Raw genomic sequence first — 16325 nt, forward strand, 5'->3', positions numbered from 1 at the left:
CAGTGAACATGTTCAGCCCCTTTGTCAAAGATAAGGTGACTGAGTGTTTGTAGTTGTGTCTGCATCTTCTAATCTGTTCCATTTATCCTCAGGTCTGTTTTTTTGCTAGTACCATGCTGATTTTATTACAGTACCTTTGTAGTATAATTTCAAGACAGGGATTGTGATCCCTCTTGCCTTGCCTTTGTTGCCCAGGATTGCTTTTGTTATTCTAGGTCTCTTGTGGCTCTAGATGAATTTTAGGTTCCAGATGAATGCTTTATCTAGATCTAGATAATTTATCTAGAATTATATTTTATCTAGAATTATACTAATGATACTTTGGTCAGGATTGCATTAAATTTGTGTAAGTTTTGGGGTTACTGTCATTATCACAATATTGGTTCTTCCTATCAATGAGCAAGGAATATCTTTCAATTTTGTGAAATCTTCTTTGAACTTTTTTTGAGAGTACCATAATTTTCATTGCATTGATCTTTCATTTCCTTTGTTACACTGATTCTTAAGTATTTCATTGTTTTGATGCTATTGTGAAGTGTGTTGTTTCCCTAATTTCTCTCTCAGTGAGTTTATTATTCAGGTACAGAAATGCTATTGACTTCTGAGTGATGACATTGTACCCAGATAAACTACTGAATTTGATTATTAAATCTAGAAGTCTTTTGCTGGAGTTTTTGGGGTCTTCTACATAAAGTATCATGTCATCTGCAAATAATAATTTCACTTCTTCCTTTCCTAACCTTATTCTTTCTATTTCTCTGTCTCTTGTCTAATTGCTCAGGCTAATATTTCCAGAACTATATTGAATAAGAGTGGTGACAGTAGACATCCATGTCTTGTTCCTGATTGCAAAGTGAAAACTTTGGGCCAGGGAAATAGCTCATTGGCAAAGAGCCTGCCTGGCAAGTGCAAGGTGCTGTGTTTGATTCTCAGTACCAAAAACAAACAAACAAGTAAAGTGAAAGCTTTCAATTTTTGTTCATTTAGTGTGATGTTGGCTGTTGTTTTCTTATAGATGGCTTTTATTAGATTGAGGTAAAGACCATATATTCTGATTTTCTATAGGATTTTTTTTTATCATGAATGAGTATTGGACTTTATGGAATGTTTTTTCAGCATCTATTGAGATGATAATGTGATTTTTTATGTTGGCTCTGTTGATATGGTGTATTACATTTATTGATTTGCATATATTGAACCATCTCTGTACTCCTGGGATGAATCCCACTTGGTCATGATATAAAATCTTCTTGATGGTTTGCTGCATTCCTTTTGCTAGTATTTTATGGAGTATTTTTGCATCTATGTTCATTAGTTACATTGGCCTGTAATTCTCTTTTTTGCTGAGGTCTTTCTCTGGTGTGGGTATCAACATAATACTTGTCTCCAGCAATGAATTAGGATGAATTGTTTCCCTTTCAATTTCCTTAAAGAGCTTAAGAAGTATTGGCATTAAATCTTCTTTAAATTTCTTGTAGAATTCATCTGTGAATCCATCAGGACCTGGGGTTTCTTTGTTGGGAAGATTTTCAATTTCACTGACTGATATTGGGTTATTCAGGATTTTTATATCATCTTGATTAAGCTTTGCTAATTCATATGTATCTAGAAATCTGTCCATTTCAACTGTGTTTTCATTTTTTGAGAAGAAAGATATTCAAAGTAGATATTAATGATCATCTGAATTTGTAAAGGATCTGTAGTGATTTCACCCTTTTCATTCATTGCATGAATTTGAGTATTTTCTTTCCTTTTTTGATAAGGTTGGCTAGGGGTTTATCAGTTTTATTTATTCTTTCAAAGAACTAACTCTTCACTTCATTAATTCTTTGTTCTCTTAGTCTCCACTGTGTTAATTTTGGCTCTTATCTTTATACTTTCCTCCCTTCTTTGGGCTTTGGGCTTGCTTTTCTTTTTCTAGAAGCTTGAGGTGCATCATAAGGTTATTTGTGTTCATTCTGTTTTCCTGATGTGAGAATTCACTGCTACAAATTTCATTCTGAAGACTGCTTTCACTGTGTCCTACAGGTTCAGATAAGTTGTATCTGCATTTTCATTTGATTGTAAATATTGTTTAATTTCTTCTTTAATTTTATCAGTGACCCATTGGTTGTTCAGGAGGGTGTTATTTAATTTCCATGTGTTTATGGAGTTTTTGTGATTTCTTTTCTCAATATTTTCCAATTTCATTGCATTATGGTCAGATAATATGTATGAAATAATCTCAATTCCTTTGCATTTACTTAAGCATGTTGTATGGACTGGTATATGCTCTATTTTAGAGAACTTCCCATGTGCAGCTGAGAAGAATCTGTATTATGATGATGTTTCTCATTGATGCCAATCAATCTTATGTTATTCATCTTTGCATCATCTTGTAGCTGTTGGACTGATTTTCATTCTAATGTTGTTGTATGGAACACTCTCTAAAGGTCTACTATGTTCATTTGTTCACAAGTTTGTTTTAGTTGTGTTATTTTTTTTGCTCATTTTTATCTAGTTGATCAATCTCTTTGTGAAAATGGGGTATTCCAGTCTCCCATTATGATTATGTTATTGCTTATTGAATTTTTCATGTCTATTAAAATTTGTCTTATATAGTTGGGTGTTCCCATATTTGGTGCACATATATTTATGATCGTTATCTCTTCCTCTTGCAGTTTTCCCCCAACATGTATGCAGAGACCTTCTTTATCTCTTTTGAGCATTCTTGGTTTGAAGTTTACATGATCTGCAAACAGAACCACTCTCCCTACTTTTTCCTAGATTCCTGTTGCATGGAAGGTTGTTTTCCATCCTTTGACTTTCAGTCCATGAATTTCCTTATGAGTTAAATGTATTTCTTGTACACAGCATACTGTTAGATTTTTGTTTCTTGATTCACTCTGCCAATCTGTTTCTTTTGATTGGTGAATTGAGGCCATTTATATTAATGGTTATAACTGATATGCATTGGCTTATCTTTGTCATGTTATTTTCCTGATGTTGGTTCCCTACTTTGCCCCTCTGTTTAATTGCTTTTTCTGCTTGATGGCTCCTTTCTATTGTTCTTGGAATTGTCATTTTTATCTCCATCTAGAATAAGGATAGGAAAGGAAGAAGCTAAACTATCATTTGCAGATGACATGATTCTTTACATAGAAAACCCCAAAAGCTCCACCATAAGACTCCTAGAGTGAATAATCAAATGCAGTTGGGTGGCTGGATACAAAGTGAACATTCAAAATTCAATATTGTTCCTGTACACAAACAACAAACTTACTGAGCAAGAAATTAGGGAAACCACATCATTCACAATATCATCCCCAAAAATGAAATACATAGGAGTCAATCTCACAAATGAAGCAAAAGATCTATACATTGAAAATTACAGTACTCTCAAAAAGGAAATCAAAGAGGATATCATAAAATGGAAGGATATCCCTTGCTCATAGATAGGAAGAACCAACATAGTGAAAATGGTCACAGTCTCAAAATTGTTTCACAGGTTTAAAGCAATCCTGATCAAAATGCCATTAACATACACCACAGATCTACAGAAGACATTCCTAAAATTCATCTGGAACCATAAGAGACCTAGAATAGCAAAAGCAATCCTGGGCAACAAAGGCAAGGCAGGAGGTATCACATCCCTGCCTTGAAAGTATATGACAAAGCTACTGTAATGAAATCAGCATGGTACTGGCAACAAAACAGACCTGAGGACCAGTGGAGCAGAACAGAAAATGCAGACACAACTACAAACACATTCAACCACCTTATCTTTGACAAAGAGGCTAAACATGTTCACTGTATGAAAGATAGCCCCTTTAAAAAATGGTGCTGGAAAAACTGGCTCTCTACATGACAAAGACTAAAACTAGACCCATGTCTATTATCATGCACTAAAGTCAAAATGGATCAAAGATCTAAATATTAAGAGAAACACTAACTGTATTGGAAGAGAAAGTAGGTAGAAATCTTCAAGACATAGGGGTAGGTAAAGACTGCATGAACAAAACCCAAACTACATGAGAAACACTTGAAAGAATCAGCAGTTGGGATCTCATCCTATTAAAAAGCTTTCACACGTCAAAAGAAATCACCAATAGAGTGAAAGGTAAACCACAGAATGGGAAAAAATTTTAGCCAACTGTCCCTCAGACAAAGGACTTCTATCTGGAACACATAAAGAACTGAAAAATATCAGTCCCCTGAAATTCAAAGACCCAATCCAAAAATGGGCATCTGGAATTAATATATACTTCTCAGATGAAGACATACAAATAGCAAATAAATATATGAAAAAATGTTGAACATCATTAGTCATTTGAGAGATAGAAATTAAAACAACACTGAGATTTGCCAGAGACCTTCCAGTGCCAGTTCCTTGACACAGTCAGAACTGGCAGCGGATAGCTGCAAAGCAGGGACCACATAGGATGGGTGCGTGGCCTCCTTCTATTTTCTATACTAATCCTAGCCTTCCAGATATTTAATGCGCTGTCTATAAAGGATAGTTAGGGACCTGAAGGATCAGAACTGAAAGTAGTTAAGGAATCAGAGCCCAGGATAAAAGGCACCCCTTCAGGGTTGAAAGAGGAAGTAGAAGCCACCACAGAGATTTACATCAGTCCCCTACCTCCTGTGTGGCGATGTTCACCCACCAGAAAGGGAGGGGAGCGCTGTGCAAACCTTAGTGCATGGGAAAACATTAGGTGAAGGCCCTGTGTGTGCCAGACTGGCTCTAGATGGAGATATGATAAATGTGGGTCCTGTTGTGCAGCAGACAAGTAAACAATTCTGTGAAAAATTACACCTAATCAAGAACCTCTAGTGATTGATCTTTTTGCTTCCTGTTATGTGCTTTAGAAAAGTTGATTTCCTGCTAGGATTGTGGCCAGACGGTCGGTCAACCATGTCTGAATCTGTAACCAAAATAGAAACCCCATTGTATCTAAGTGGAAATTGTTTAACCTGCCAAGTTTCATATGTAATTCGAAAAGTATATAATAAAGCAAAGAACATTTCTCTGGGTCAGAGGAGCCTTGCTTTCCTGCCCCTCCAGAAAGACCTCTGGGTTCTCTGTTGTTTGTCTCCTCACCTGCGTCATTCCGTCCTGTGGGAATCTCCTGGACCTGCTGAAGCCAGACTGTGGCAGAGATTTCATCTCTCTCCAGAAAGAACGTCTGGCATCAAGAAATCAACCAATAACAAATGCTGGAGAGGCTATGGGAGAAAAGGAAGCCTTCTTCACTGTTTGTGGGAGTGTAGACTGGTAGAACCACTAAGGAAATCAGTGTGGAGATTTGTCCAAAAAGTAGGATTAGAGAGCCCATTCAATCCAGCTATTCCCTTTCTAGGTATTTTCCCAGAAGAATTAAAAACATCATTCCTCAGCACTATATGTGCACCCATGTTTATAGCAACACCGTTTGTCATAGGTAAATCTCAGAAACAACTCAAATATCCATTAACCAAGGAATGAATAAGAAAATGTATTTATATACAATGGAGAAATACTCAGCTGTAAAGAAGGATAAAGTTGAGACATTTATAGAGAAATAGATGCAACTTGAGACCATACTCATATGTGAAATCAGGCTTGCATGTGTAAACATCATATGGTCTCCCTAGTGTAAGAAGCTGAAAGAGGAAATAAGATCCAAAATGTACAATAGATATTGTGAAATAGGAACAAACTTCAAAAGGAAAGAGAAACTGGTATGGGATAAAGGACAAAAGAAGGAAGGGGAAAGGAAAAATAAATAAATACATATGTTTACATATATAATCTATATACACACACACAACATAGTTCAAATAGTTATACTAATTGCTACTAGTTCATTGAAAAAAAGGTTTGTGCCTATAGTGTTTGATCAGTTTTTCATGCCCATATCTTATAAATGAGAAACTACTTTGAAGATAACAATACACAATATACTAACCATTTTTACTCTTCTACAATCTTGTTTTGAAATTTTGTACTATTAAATTTATTGATTTAAAAAACTTTAATGGTTTTTTTCCTTTAAATGTAAAAAAAAATGGCAGGAATAGAAAAATGTATAGGTGTGGACAGTTTTGATAGTGATGGACAGTTTATTGGTGCTATATGAGGCTTCAGCAAAGTGAAACACAGGTTAAATAAAACAATTCTTTTAGGAGGGAATGGAAGTGTTCCAAACTGAGTGCAGATATTTTATGTATGATTTAAAATAAGCAAACAGTAAAGTGAAGTTAATTATTCCTTACTAAGCTGGGCTGAAAAACAATATCTAACTAATGAGAATCCTCAAAGAACTGTGATAGTCATTACCAGTATAACTAACTCCAATGAGCCAAGGACTAAAAGCAGGAGAGAGGGTGAGTTTGAGAAGAGAAAGCTAAGAATAGATCAATGTTATTGCTTTGCTGAAAGGAATAGTTAATGATTACTTGATTGATCAATATTGCATGTCTCTGTTTTCCTGAGAAGCCACTTTAAAGATATCAATATGTAATACAACAACCATTGTTAATTTCCTACCACTTTGTCTGTAACTCTGTATTATTTGTATTGTTCTTTTGCTATCATGTAAATGGTGTCTGTCTATTGATGTGTTTTCCTTCTTTTAATTTAATTTTATTTTTCCTTCTTTTAATTTTAAAATAAAATTTTAAAAAAGAACAGATCAATGATTGTAGTTGGAAATAATAGGGCTGAGAAACACAATTTATAGATTATTAATTCTTATGGATTTAATATTCAGACATTTAGAATGCTTATAAAATAGAATAAATGCTTATTTCAACACATTACTAAGGAGGTAGAAATATAGCTCAGTGGCACAGTGCCTGCCTGGCAAGCCCAAGGTCCTGAGTTCATTTCCCAGTACCAAAAAAAAATCCAAAAAACAAAACAAAAAGTCAACACAGAGCTAACCTTTACAAGACAAACTACTACAACATGAGATCTTCCTTCAGTTCTTAAGTACAAACATTACATATGTTGTAATAGAGAAAATTTACAAATTTTTGAGAAGGCGTAATGTCACAACTCTGCTATTGAAGTGTATTTTTTCATAGTTCTAGAATCTATGAGTTTGCACAGTGAGAACCTGTCTCAAAAAATCTGTAACATTGGGTGGATATCATATTAGCCTTAGGATATTATAGGCCACAGTATGTCCATTATATGAGAGGTGAGGGGTCACAGTGAGGATACAATTGCTGTATTAAGACCCAGTGTTTGTTGGTTTAATGCTAGCATCAGACACCACTGTGTGAATAGTACTTTAGTACTGCAGGCCACAGAGGGGACAGCATATCACTTGCTCCTAGCTATACTGTAGCCTTTTTATTATGAGTCTGTCTTGGTTGTTCAATGGAAACAGTGGTCACAGTGAATGGCATCCTCTGCTTGAAGCTCCTTCTCTGCTGATCTAGAGGCCCATCCCTCCGCCCTGCACTCAAGGCACATATAGGAAGCTCTGCACTCATAGTTGCACGGAAGACACAGCCACTTCTCGGTGCTCATGCCTGAGTGCAAGACTTTGAATACTATTCTCGGTGGACTCAGGCGTCTGGCACCCTCCCTGGCTGTGTTTTGTCAGGAAAGACGGGAGCGCACGCCCTCTGGTGGCGGTGGGGATTCAGTGTGGGAGGCTCGGAGCTCAATAAGATACGGGCGCCGCCTGCTGGCCCTCCCGCAACACAAAAGAAATCTGGTACAGTGTACACATTATTCAATATCACAGTTTTGGAAATTCTACCTGAAACTTACTACCCACGTTTGAGGCGCAGTGAGCATGCGCGGCGCGGGCGGAGACGCGCAAGCGCCTGGAAGGTTAGGCGCGTTGCTGGGAAGCCGCCGCGGAGCCTGGCGGTTGTGACACAGGGGCGCTCGGGATTGGCTCACCTTCAAAAGAGGCGAAAGGTTGAGGGGGCGGGGCGAGGAGGGGCGGGGCGGTGCCTGGGCACCCGCCGCCTCTGCCATGAAGAGGATCTTCGGCCTCAGCAGCAAGGGCCAGGCACCCTTGAGCCCCTCGCGCCCGCGGAGGAGTTCCAGGGGTGCGCGGTGCCGCGTCTTCGACAGGTCCGTGCGCAAGCTCCACAAGGCTGCGAGCGAGGGCGACGTGGCCAGGGTGCAGCACCTCCTCCTTCTTGGGAAGAGTAGCCTGAATGACAGGGACGAGAAGCGCAGGTAATGGGCCTGCGGGGCGAGGCGCTGCAGAGGGGCAGCGGCGGGGCCAACGGTTAGGAAGTCGGAGTGGGTAAGGAGGGAGGGGGAGAGGCGGGCCGGGAGGGGAGCGATTCCCACCCCCCGGGGAGGCAAGCCCTGGACAGGGTCTGTCCGCGTGCGGTCCTAATGAGCAGCGAAATAAAAACAAAGCTTTAGCCGGTTTTCAATCAGCTTGTGCTTCCTGTTATCGAACCCTGTATTGACTACTTAAAAGCGGTTTAACTCTGATAATAAATGTGTGTACAATATTTTATTCTGAGTATCACGTTAAGAGAACTGTTGAATACGCTGTAAAAAAAAGTACACTATGAAATATATCCCATAATATATCAAATTCAGAGCTAAAAGTTAATCTGATAAAATCTGGTATTGCATTTTCTGTCAGTGTACGCCTGTGCATGTATGTTCTTTGCTAAGGAATCTTACAAATAAACTGAACTGGGAAGATGGCTCCATGTTCTTGACTAGAAAGATCCGTTAGTCTCAAAATGTGAACTTTCTTTTTATCAGTTTTATAGAAATCAAATGAAAATGTCGCGTAACACTTGAGTTCCATGTACCCTCTTTTGTTGTTATGTCACTAAGAAAATGTAGTGAAGACCTGCCTTCCTAGGACCTGGTGCATGCTAAACACCCTACCACTGAGCTACTCTACTTTTCCCACCTGCATTCCGAAGGTTGACTATCAAAAGAAAAATTAAATTCTCCTTTATATTAGAAAAAAAGTTAAAGTGAAAGACAGCAAACTTGGAAACATTTGCAACATAAGTCAGATGAAAAATGTATCTTTGTCTTACAGAGAATTTTTTCAAATTATCAAGCAAAAAATACTGAGTTCTAATTTATTTATTTTGGTGGTCGGGAGCACACCGTGAGCCTCAAGTCCAGGACTGTACCACTGAGCTGTATTGAACTCTAAATTGTGTATTCTTTGGCAGATCTACAAGTGACCTGTAAACATAAAAAGAAATATTTAGTATCCCTGGTAAAGGAATTTAATTGTAAAAACGAATGAAATGCTGTTTTGCAACTACAGAGTTTGTGAGGATAAAGGGTAGTTTATACTGCTGCTTAAAATTTAAGATGGCTTATGACTTTTTCAAATAGGCAATTTGGTATAAGTACTGTACCACATTTTAAAAAAGCATGTCTCCACCCATCAATTTCATAATACTAATACCTTTAGGACATAGAGACACATATGTATGTGTCAAATTTGCTTTTCTTTAGCATTGCTTAAAATAGCAGTGTATTAAGACGACTCCATAGAAGAGATTGTATCCATTGCAGTGCATTCATAGGATGGAACAGTATATAATCATTGAAGTTGGCATAAGCATGAATGTATGTTGACATGGAAACATGCAGTTTGGTATATCAAGTGAGGAAAGTGTAAGTTTGATTCTGCATACACACAAATAGACTGGAGTCTTGTATTAGCCAAAAAATGTGTACAAAATGTGGCAAAATTTGTTATTTTCATGAATTAAATGATAAGTGAAATTTTCTGTTCTTTTTTATTATCTAGAAGTTCATTCCATTCCTAATATTGAAGGGTTTCTCATTATCTTTTTGATTCTTAGTTTCACTGACACCAGAAACTATACTCAGTATTAATTCAATATTTTGACATTTTTTGAGTCTTGCATTTTGGACTGTCTTTTGATTATTTTGGCAATAGTTGTGTGTGCCTTTCCTTCCTTCCTCTTATCTGTGATTTCTGCAGTGAATATGTATAAAACCCTAGTAAAAATTTACTATTAATAAAATAATCCTTGAGAAAAATAGGAATATTAGTCTAGAATAGCTAATTTTCTTTTTTTCCATGTGGGTATATTGGTATTTCTGCCAACTCTTAGCTTTTTCAGAAGTAAAGGAATTATCTGTGTTTATAGATTTTATTATGTGTACACTTCATTATATGCATTTTATTGGGTATAGATTTACATATGGTTGCACCCTTTTATACCATTTTTGTGTCTTCGTCTCCCTTATATGGATATACACTAACATTTTACAGTCTGGTTGGGTATAAATTAACATTCTGCAGTCTGGTTGGGTATGATTTATCTTACAGAGTTATATCAGAACTGCACTTGCATACACAGAAGCTGATATTGCTACATTAAAAGTTCCCACCCTACAGGTCAGGAGGGGCCCTGCCACATCACCAGTTATAGTTATAACATATCTGTCTGCAGTCTTGTGAGCTATATGTGGCTTTCCAAAATCAGAGATGTTACAATGTGAGGAAAAGAATCTTAAGACTCATTGAAATAATCCTAACCCCACAAAGTAGGTGCATTTGAATTATTTTATTTTACTGAATTGAAATGTCTTTGTTAAGTAGTAATAGTAGTAATTATAGTATCTAATGATTATTGAGCTGTTGTTTGTTCTTGAAATTGTTCTAAATATTTTGCATGAATTCTTATTTAACCATCACAGTGGTGTTCTGTGAGATAACTGCTTTCAATCCTCATTTTATACGTGAGGCTATTGAGGCATAGAAAGGGCTAAACAATAGATAGGAAGTAAGAACTTCAAGTCGGAAATAAACCCAAGTTGAGCGAAATCCAAGGCATGCTCTTTCTATTCCAGTAGGCTGCTCTAGGCTGGGAGGCCGCTCAGGGTAGAGCTCTTGCTTAGTATGCGCAAGATGCTTGCTTCCATCCCTTGCACCACACACACAAACACAAAATCACCCAACTGCTCTTCCATTAATCAGTGAGTAATAAGAGCTAATAAGTATTCTACATTTGAGAAAAAAATTAAATACTTGTTTTGAAAGCTATTTAATGTTCACAATTACATGAATAATTGTGCCTTTTGAAATTGAGCTGTGTGATTTCCTAATAATCTTTGTTATCGTCACAGGACAGCTCTGCATTTCGCCTGTGCCTATGGCCATCCAGGAGTGGTGACTCTCCTGGTAGAGAGGAAGTGTGACATCGATGCCTGTGACAGTGACAATAACACCGCACTGATTAAGGTAGATAGCAGCCAACAATTTCAGCCTGAGAGGAACTGTATTTAAATGCTGAAAATAAAAGTGAATCCATGTAATTTAAATATAACTACTTGGTGAGGCCTGTGGAAAGTCTGTTTTGAGTTCCCTGAGTTGACTGATGGTGTCTCTCTTGTTATACTACCGACAGGCTGTGCAATGCGACCAGGAGAAATGTGTGACTCTTCTCTTGGAACATGGTGCAAATCCAAACGTTGCCAATGCCAGGGGCAACACCGCTCTTCATTATGCGATCTATAGTGAAAACACATCGATAGCGGCAAAACTGCTTTCACACAGTGCAAATGCTGAGGCAAAAAACAAGGTACAGATAATTGATTTTATTTCCAAAGCATTTGAAATATGTTCATGTTAACAGTGACATATAGGTAGGGTCAGTTTTCCATATTTAGAAGTTCAAGCATTCCATTACTAGAAATACAGTTTTTTAAATAACTTAGTTGTTAAGATTTCACTTTAAATGTTCGTGGTTTTAAAGAAATACTGGAGGATACAGGTTTCTTTTATGTACTTATAGCAAGGATTTGTGAAAACACTGAATTTTTAAAAAGTAAATACTTTCTTCTGACACTTTTACAAAGTTTTGTTTTGTTTTGTTCTGTTTTTCTTAGTTACTGTAAAACAACACAGAACAACAAAATTTACCTTGGAAGTAGGTGTTATTTTAAAACTTAAACTGAACAGCAGTATTTCACAATAAGTGGAAATCTTGTTGCTGTTGAGAGATTATAAAAATGATTCATTTTTCTGTGGTTTCACTTAAATGGGAAAAATGAAAAGTGGTTAGAAATAATGCAGACCAGTGGGGGTTGGTTGCTTGCTTGCTTGTTTTTGAGAAAAAAATTTTTTTTTTCTGGTTTATATGTATAGACAGGATGCTCTTCAATGTGGGAAATAAAAATTCCCTTTTTCTTTTCAGTAATGGAAATTGAACCCAGGACCTTCACACTGAGCTAAATCTCTAGCTCTTTTATGTTATTTTTTATTTTGAGACATGGTCTCACTTAGTTGCCTAGGGTGGGCTTGAACTTGAAGTCCTCCTGCCTCGGCCTCCTATAGCGCAAGGATTACAGGCTGTAGTACCTGGCTTGGGACTAAAAATTCTTAATTAGAAAAGAAAGTTGTATAGTTACAAACCTGCAATTTTAGAATTCTGAGGAAGCCAGATTGGCACTGGCTGAATGGTGATTAGGTGGAAAACAAAGGGGGTGAACAAATAATTAAGGGGCAACCTCTCCTTTTCAGGCAGCAAAAGCAACTAAGATAAGAGTCTAAATTCTGCTTTCAAACCTATCATGTCTTGCTGGGAGCTGGGAGATAAGGAGCTTATATAATGAAATCAGTTGCATTTTGAATTTACTTGCACCTAGCCAAGAGGATTAAATGGAGCTTTCATGAAGTAATTGTCTCCTACTTTCCCTCCTTTTGGCCAAATCCTCAAATAGTGAAAAGAATTGGCTGTGTGGATGAGAGATGATACTGAAGTGATGTTTTAAGTTCTCCAGTTCTCATGTAGACTTGTGCATCTCAGTGATCTGGGGAAAGTTTTGAAAATGTGCAAGTTGAGGCTCTGCCCTAAATATTTTTGATTCAGTAAATCTATGGAGGCCTGACATGGACATTTAAAAATATTTCCTCAGGATTCTGATATAGCTCAGAACTGTTTAATAGATAAGTGTGTTTAATGGATGATTTCCTAATTCTCAGAAACTTAAGAAATCTTTAGATGAGTTTGATTAAATACCACTTTCTTCTGATTTCTCCTTTCCAACAATACTAGCCCAACTTTCATTTGTCCTTCTCTATCTCTGTCAATGGGAAGTTAGGAGTATCATCAGTGTTACCTATTGCTATGCAGAATACCACCACTTTCCCTCCAACCTTCAATCATCCATTGCCATCGAGAAGCTCAGTAGAAATTCACTTATGGTTGAGACTGAATCTTTAAGAATTCTACATCTCTTTATTATCATTCATGGCATGAAGTTAACAAATGTTGATTATTTGCAGGATTTTGAATAATACGAACCATGAGCCTGTTTTTAGTTGAAGGCATGTGATAGACTGTCTCAGCATGTTAAGTTCCGCAAGCCCTGGCAGAAATCCATGAAATTAGTAAGAACATAGATGGGAATGCTTTTTTAAATCTTTATTTATTGATTTATGTTTTACAATACTGAGGATTGAACGTAGGGCCTTCCCACTGAGCTATATTCCAGACTCAGCACGCTTCACCCTGTTTTTAAATTTGAAACAGAGTTTAAGTTGCCTAGGTAGAACTCAAACTTTGATCCTTCTACCTGGCCTCACATAGTGATGAGATTACAGGTGCGCACTACCATGCCAGGCTGGGAATTCTTTTGATAATTTAGTCTCAGCGCTCCTATGAAACTCTTCATGAAGTCAGGGAGAATTGCATGCAAATGAATGATAAGTTTAAGAGTTGGAAAATTTATTGAAATAGGAATAATGAATCTTTCATTTCATTGTGGGACCTTACAAAACATGATATTGAAGTATTTTACATGCAAACACTTGCTTTCTACACAACCATTTGGAAGCACATGCACAGCAAAGATATAAGCAAAAAACTGTGGACTAAATGTGGATCTTAGCTATATTCAATTTGTCTCTATAAATTGAATCCACATTGAACTTTCAGGAAACTCCAGCAGAATTAGAGGTTCAAGATGCTCTGCAAGAAGGGAATCTAGTGTCTTTGGAACCCAGATGGCTGTTAGGGTTTTCCCCCTGTATATGAAGCTCATGTGTTTTCTCTAGTTTGCTATGGACCCACCTGTGTATTTCCTCCTGTCTACTACTGTGCCTTTGTGAGAGTTTCCAGCTCTTAAATTATGGTATATTTTAATAAAGAGTCAAGAGTTTCAAGATATTTTATATTAGTTTAGGAGAATGTAATCTGTATTTTATAGTAAATTCTTAGAAATGGAATTGAATGCAGAAATTGTTTTAAAAGTTTTTTTCCTTATACTATAAATAATTGTGTTCCTGTTAGAGTGTCTACAACCCTTATTAAGTTAATTATGATTACAACTGGATAATTTATGCATGTTACAAACAATATTATATCTTCCTATTAAACCTTGTCCCTTCAAAATACAAATGACTGATACTCCATTATATAAAAAAACCTACATATTTTTTATCCATTCCTCAGTTGATGGGCATTTGGGTTGTTTCCAAGATTTAGCTATGACAATTGTGCAGCTATAAATATGGTGCATATATATCTCTGTGGTATGATGTTTTCAATTTTTCTGGAAAAATGCCTAGAAGGGGGATAACTGGGTTCAATGGGACCTCTAGTCCTAGTATTTTGAGGAATCTCCACACTGATATTGTCTCCCTAGTATAAGAAACTGCAAAAGTAAATAAAATCTGAAAGGTACAATAGGTATTATGAAAGGGAAAGGAACTGCCAAAAGGAAAGAATGAATGGGATCAGGGAAAGGAGAAAAGAAAGAAAGAAGGGGGAAGAAAATATATATATATGTACACAAGCTAGCTAAGGTAATTGTACTACTAATTTCTATTGGTTTCTTGAAAGGAACAGTGAATGCTTAATTGTTTGATCAGTTTTGCATGCTTATATGTGGTAATCTAAACTACTCTGAAGATAACAATGTGCAGTGTAACAACTATCAGGCTAAACCCCGAGTAGTGACTGAGACCACCGGGACAGGCAGGATTGAAGCAAACAGCGATATCTTTATTTCAGGCTGGGTGCACCCTGAGCCAACGGTGAGAAAGCCATTGGCCCTGAACAAAGGAAGGGGGCCTACTTTATAGACAAATATTTTAGGTACAGGAGGGGGAAATTCCACTGAGAAAGGTGGAAAATTTGTTTCTCAGGGGCGTTTGGTTGGTCTGGTGCCTCTAGGGGGCGGAGTGCAGGAGGACATCTGCATGTTGCTGAATTACCACACAGTGTGACATCCTGTAGACTTAAGAAGTTTCCTGTAAGCCTGAGAACTAGTCCAGGGAACCATCCTGATAAACAGATTTGCTTTAGTCTCTTGAGCTGAGTGAGGGGCTTTCTGTTTGAACAGACTGGTTGTTGGAGTTTTTCTCTTCAAGTTGGGTGAGGTATAATGTGAGGGACCTATCAACAACCATTGTTGATTTCCTGTCATTTTGTTTTGAAATTCTGTATCATTTTATTGTTTTTTTTTTCAACTTTTTATTTTCTTCAAAATAAAAAAAATACAAGTGACTCATTGGCTTTCATTATGATAAAATTAATCCATATTGACCAGTATTAGAATATATTTATTTTTATAAATCCATATTGAGCAGTACTAGAATTTATTCATTATGATAAAATCCATATTGAGCAGTATTAGAATCTTTATGGTAAACCATATTTTTACCTCTGATTCATATTTTGCTGAAAATAAAGAAATAACCCTAGCAATTAAAATGGAACCAGAATAAAAACTTATTTAAAAAGTAGATATGCATGTGGATACCAGGATTATCATTATAAATGAGAATCAAAGTTTTGTATTGAGCTTTCTAACAGCTAAAATAAAATTTTCATCTAATGATAGGATAAAAACCCATCGACAGTTTAGTAATAAGCAATCAAAGTTCATTTGGAGGCTATCTCACAACTGAGTGACCATGTCCTGGGGACTTGTTTGAAGCAGAACTGATTGACAATTGTATTTGAATCCTGACACCATAAGAAGAATCCGGCAAGCTTCCTCCATAACCCAGAAGAACGTTCCGTGTTACTGGAAAGCTGTATCCCTGAAACTCTTAATTCCTCAGATGTTGATATTTGTCAGAAGAAAGTATTGTCAAATAGGAATAAATCAAAGTTAAAGAGATTTTAATATTGAACAAATAATACAGTTTTTTTAAATTTTAAGAAATAGAAGGAAAACATATTAAGAAACATATCCTCTTACAAAATAGCATAAGAACAATACAAACAAAACAGAGTTACAGACAAAGTTGTAGGAAATTAACAATGATTGTTGTATTACGTATTGATATTTTCAAAGTAGTTTCTCAAGAAAACAAATAGAGACATACAAGATTGATCAAACAAGTAATCATTAACTG

At 36.7% G+C, this 16325-nt stretch overlaps 1 protein-coding gene across 5 annotated transcripts in view; it reads left to right on the top strand.

Annotated features, from left to right (window-relative positions):
• The first annotated feature begins 7888 nt into the window (after positions 1-7888).
• Positions 7889-16325, top strand: part of Ankrd30a (ankyrin repeat domain 30A) — a 91844-nt gene continuing 83407 nt past the window's right edge. For all 5 annotated transcript variants that reach the window (XM_013508375.1, XM_013508378.1, XM_013508376.1 and 2 more), the window contains exons 1-3: positions 7889-8167; positions 11084-11198; positions 11365-11538. In XM_013508375.1, the coding sequence (XP_013363829.1) occupies positions 7959-8167; positions 11084-11198; positions 11365-11538 (498 nt within the window). In that variant the 5' untranslated portion in view covers positions 7889-7958. The remainder of the gene's footprint in view (positions 8168-11083; positions 11199-11364; positions 11539-16325) is intronic.

Source organism: Chinchilla lanigera, unplaced genomic scaffold, assembly GCF_000276665.1.
Source record: "Chinchilla lanigera isolate Chin_1 unplaced genomic scaffold, ChiLan1.0 scaffold00145, whole genome shotgun sequence".
In the NCBI taxonomy this organism is placed as follows: Eukaryota; Metazoa; Chordata; class Mammalia; order Rodentia; family Chinchillidae; genus Chinchilla; species Chinchilla lanigera.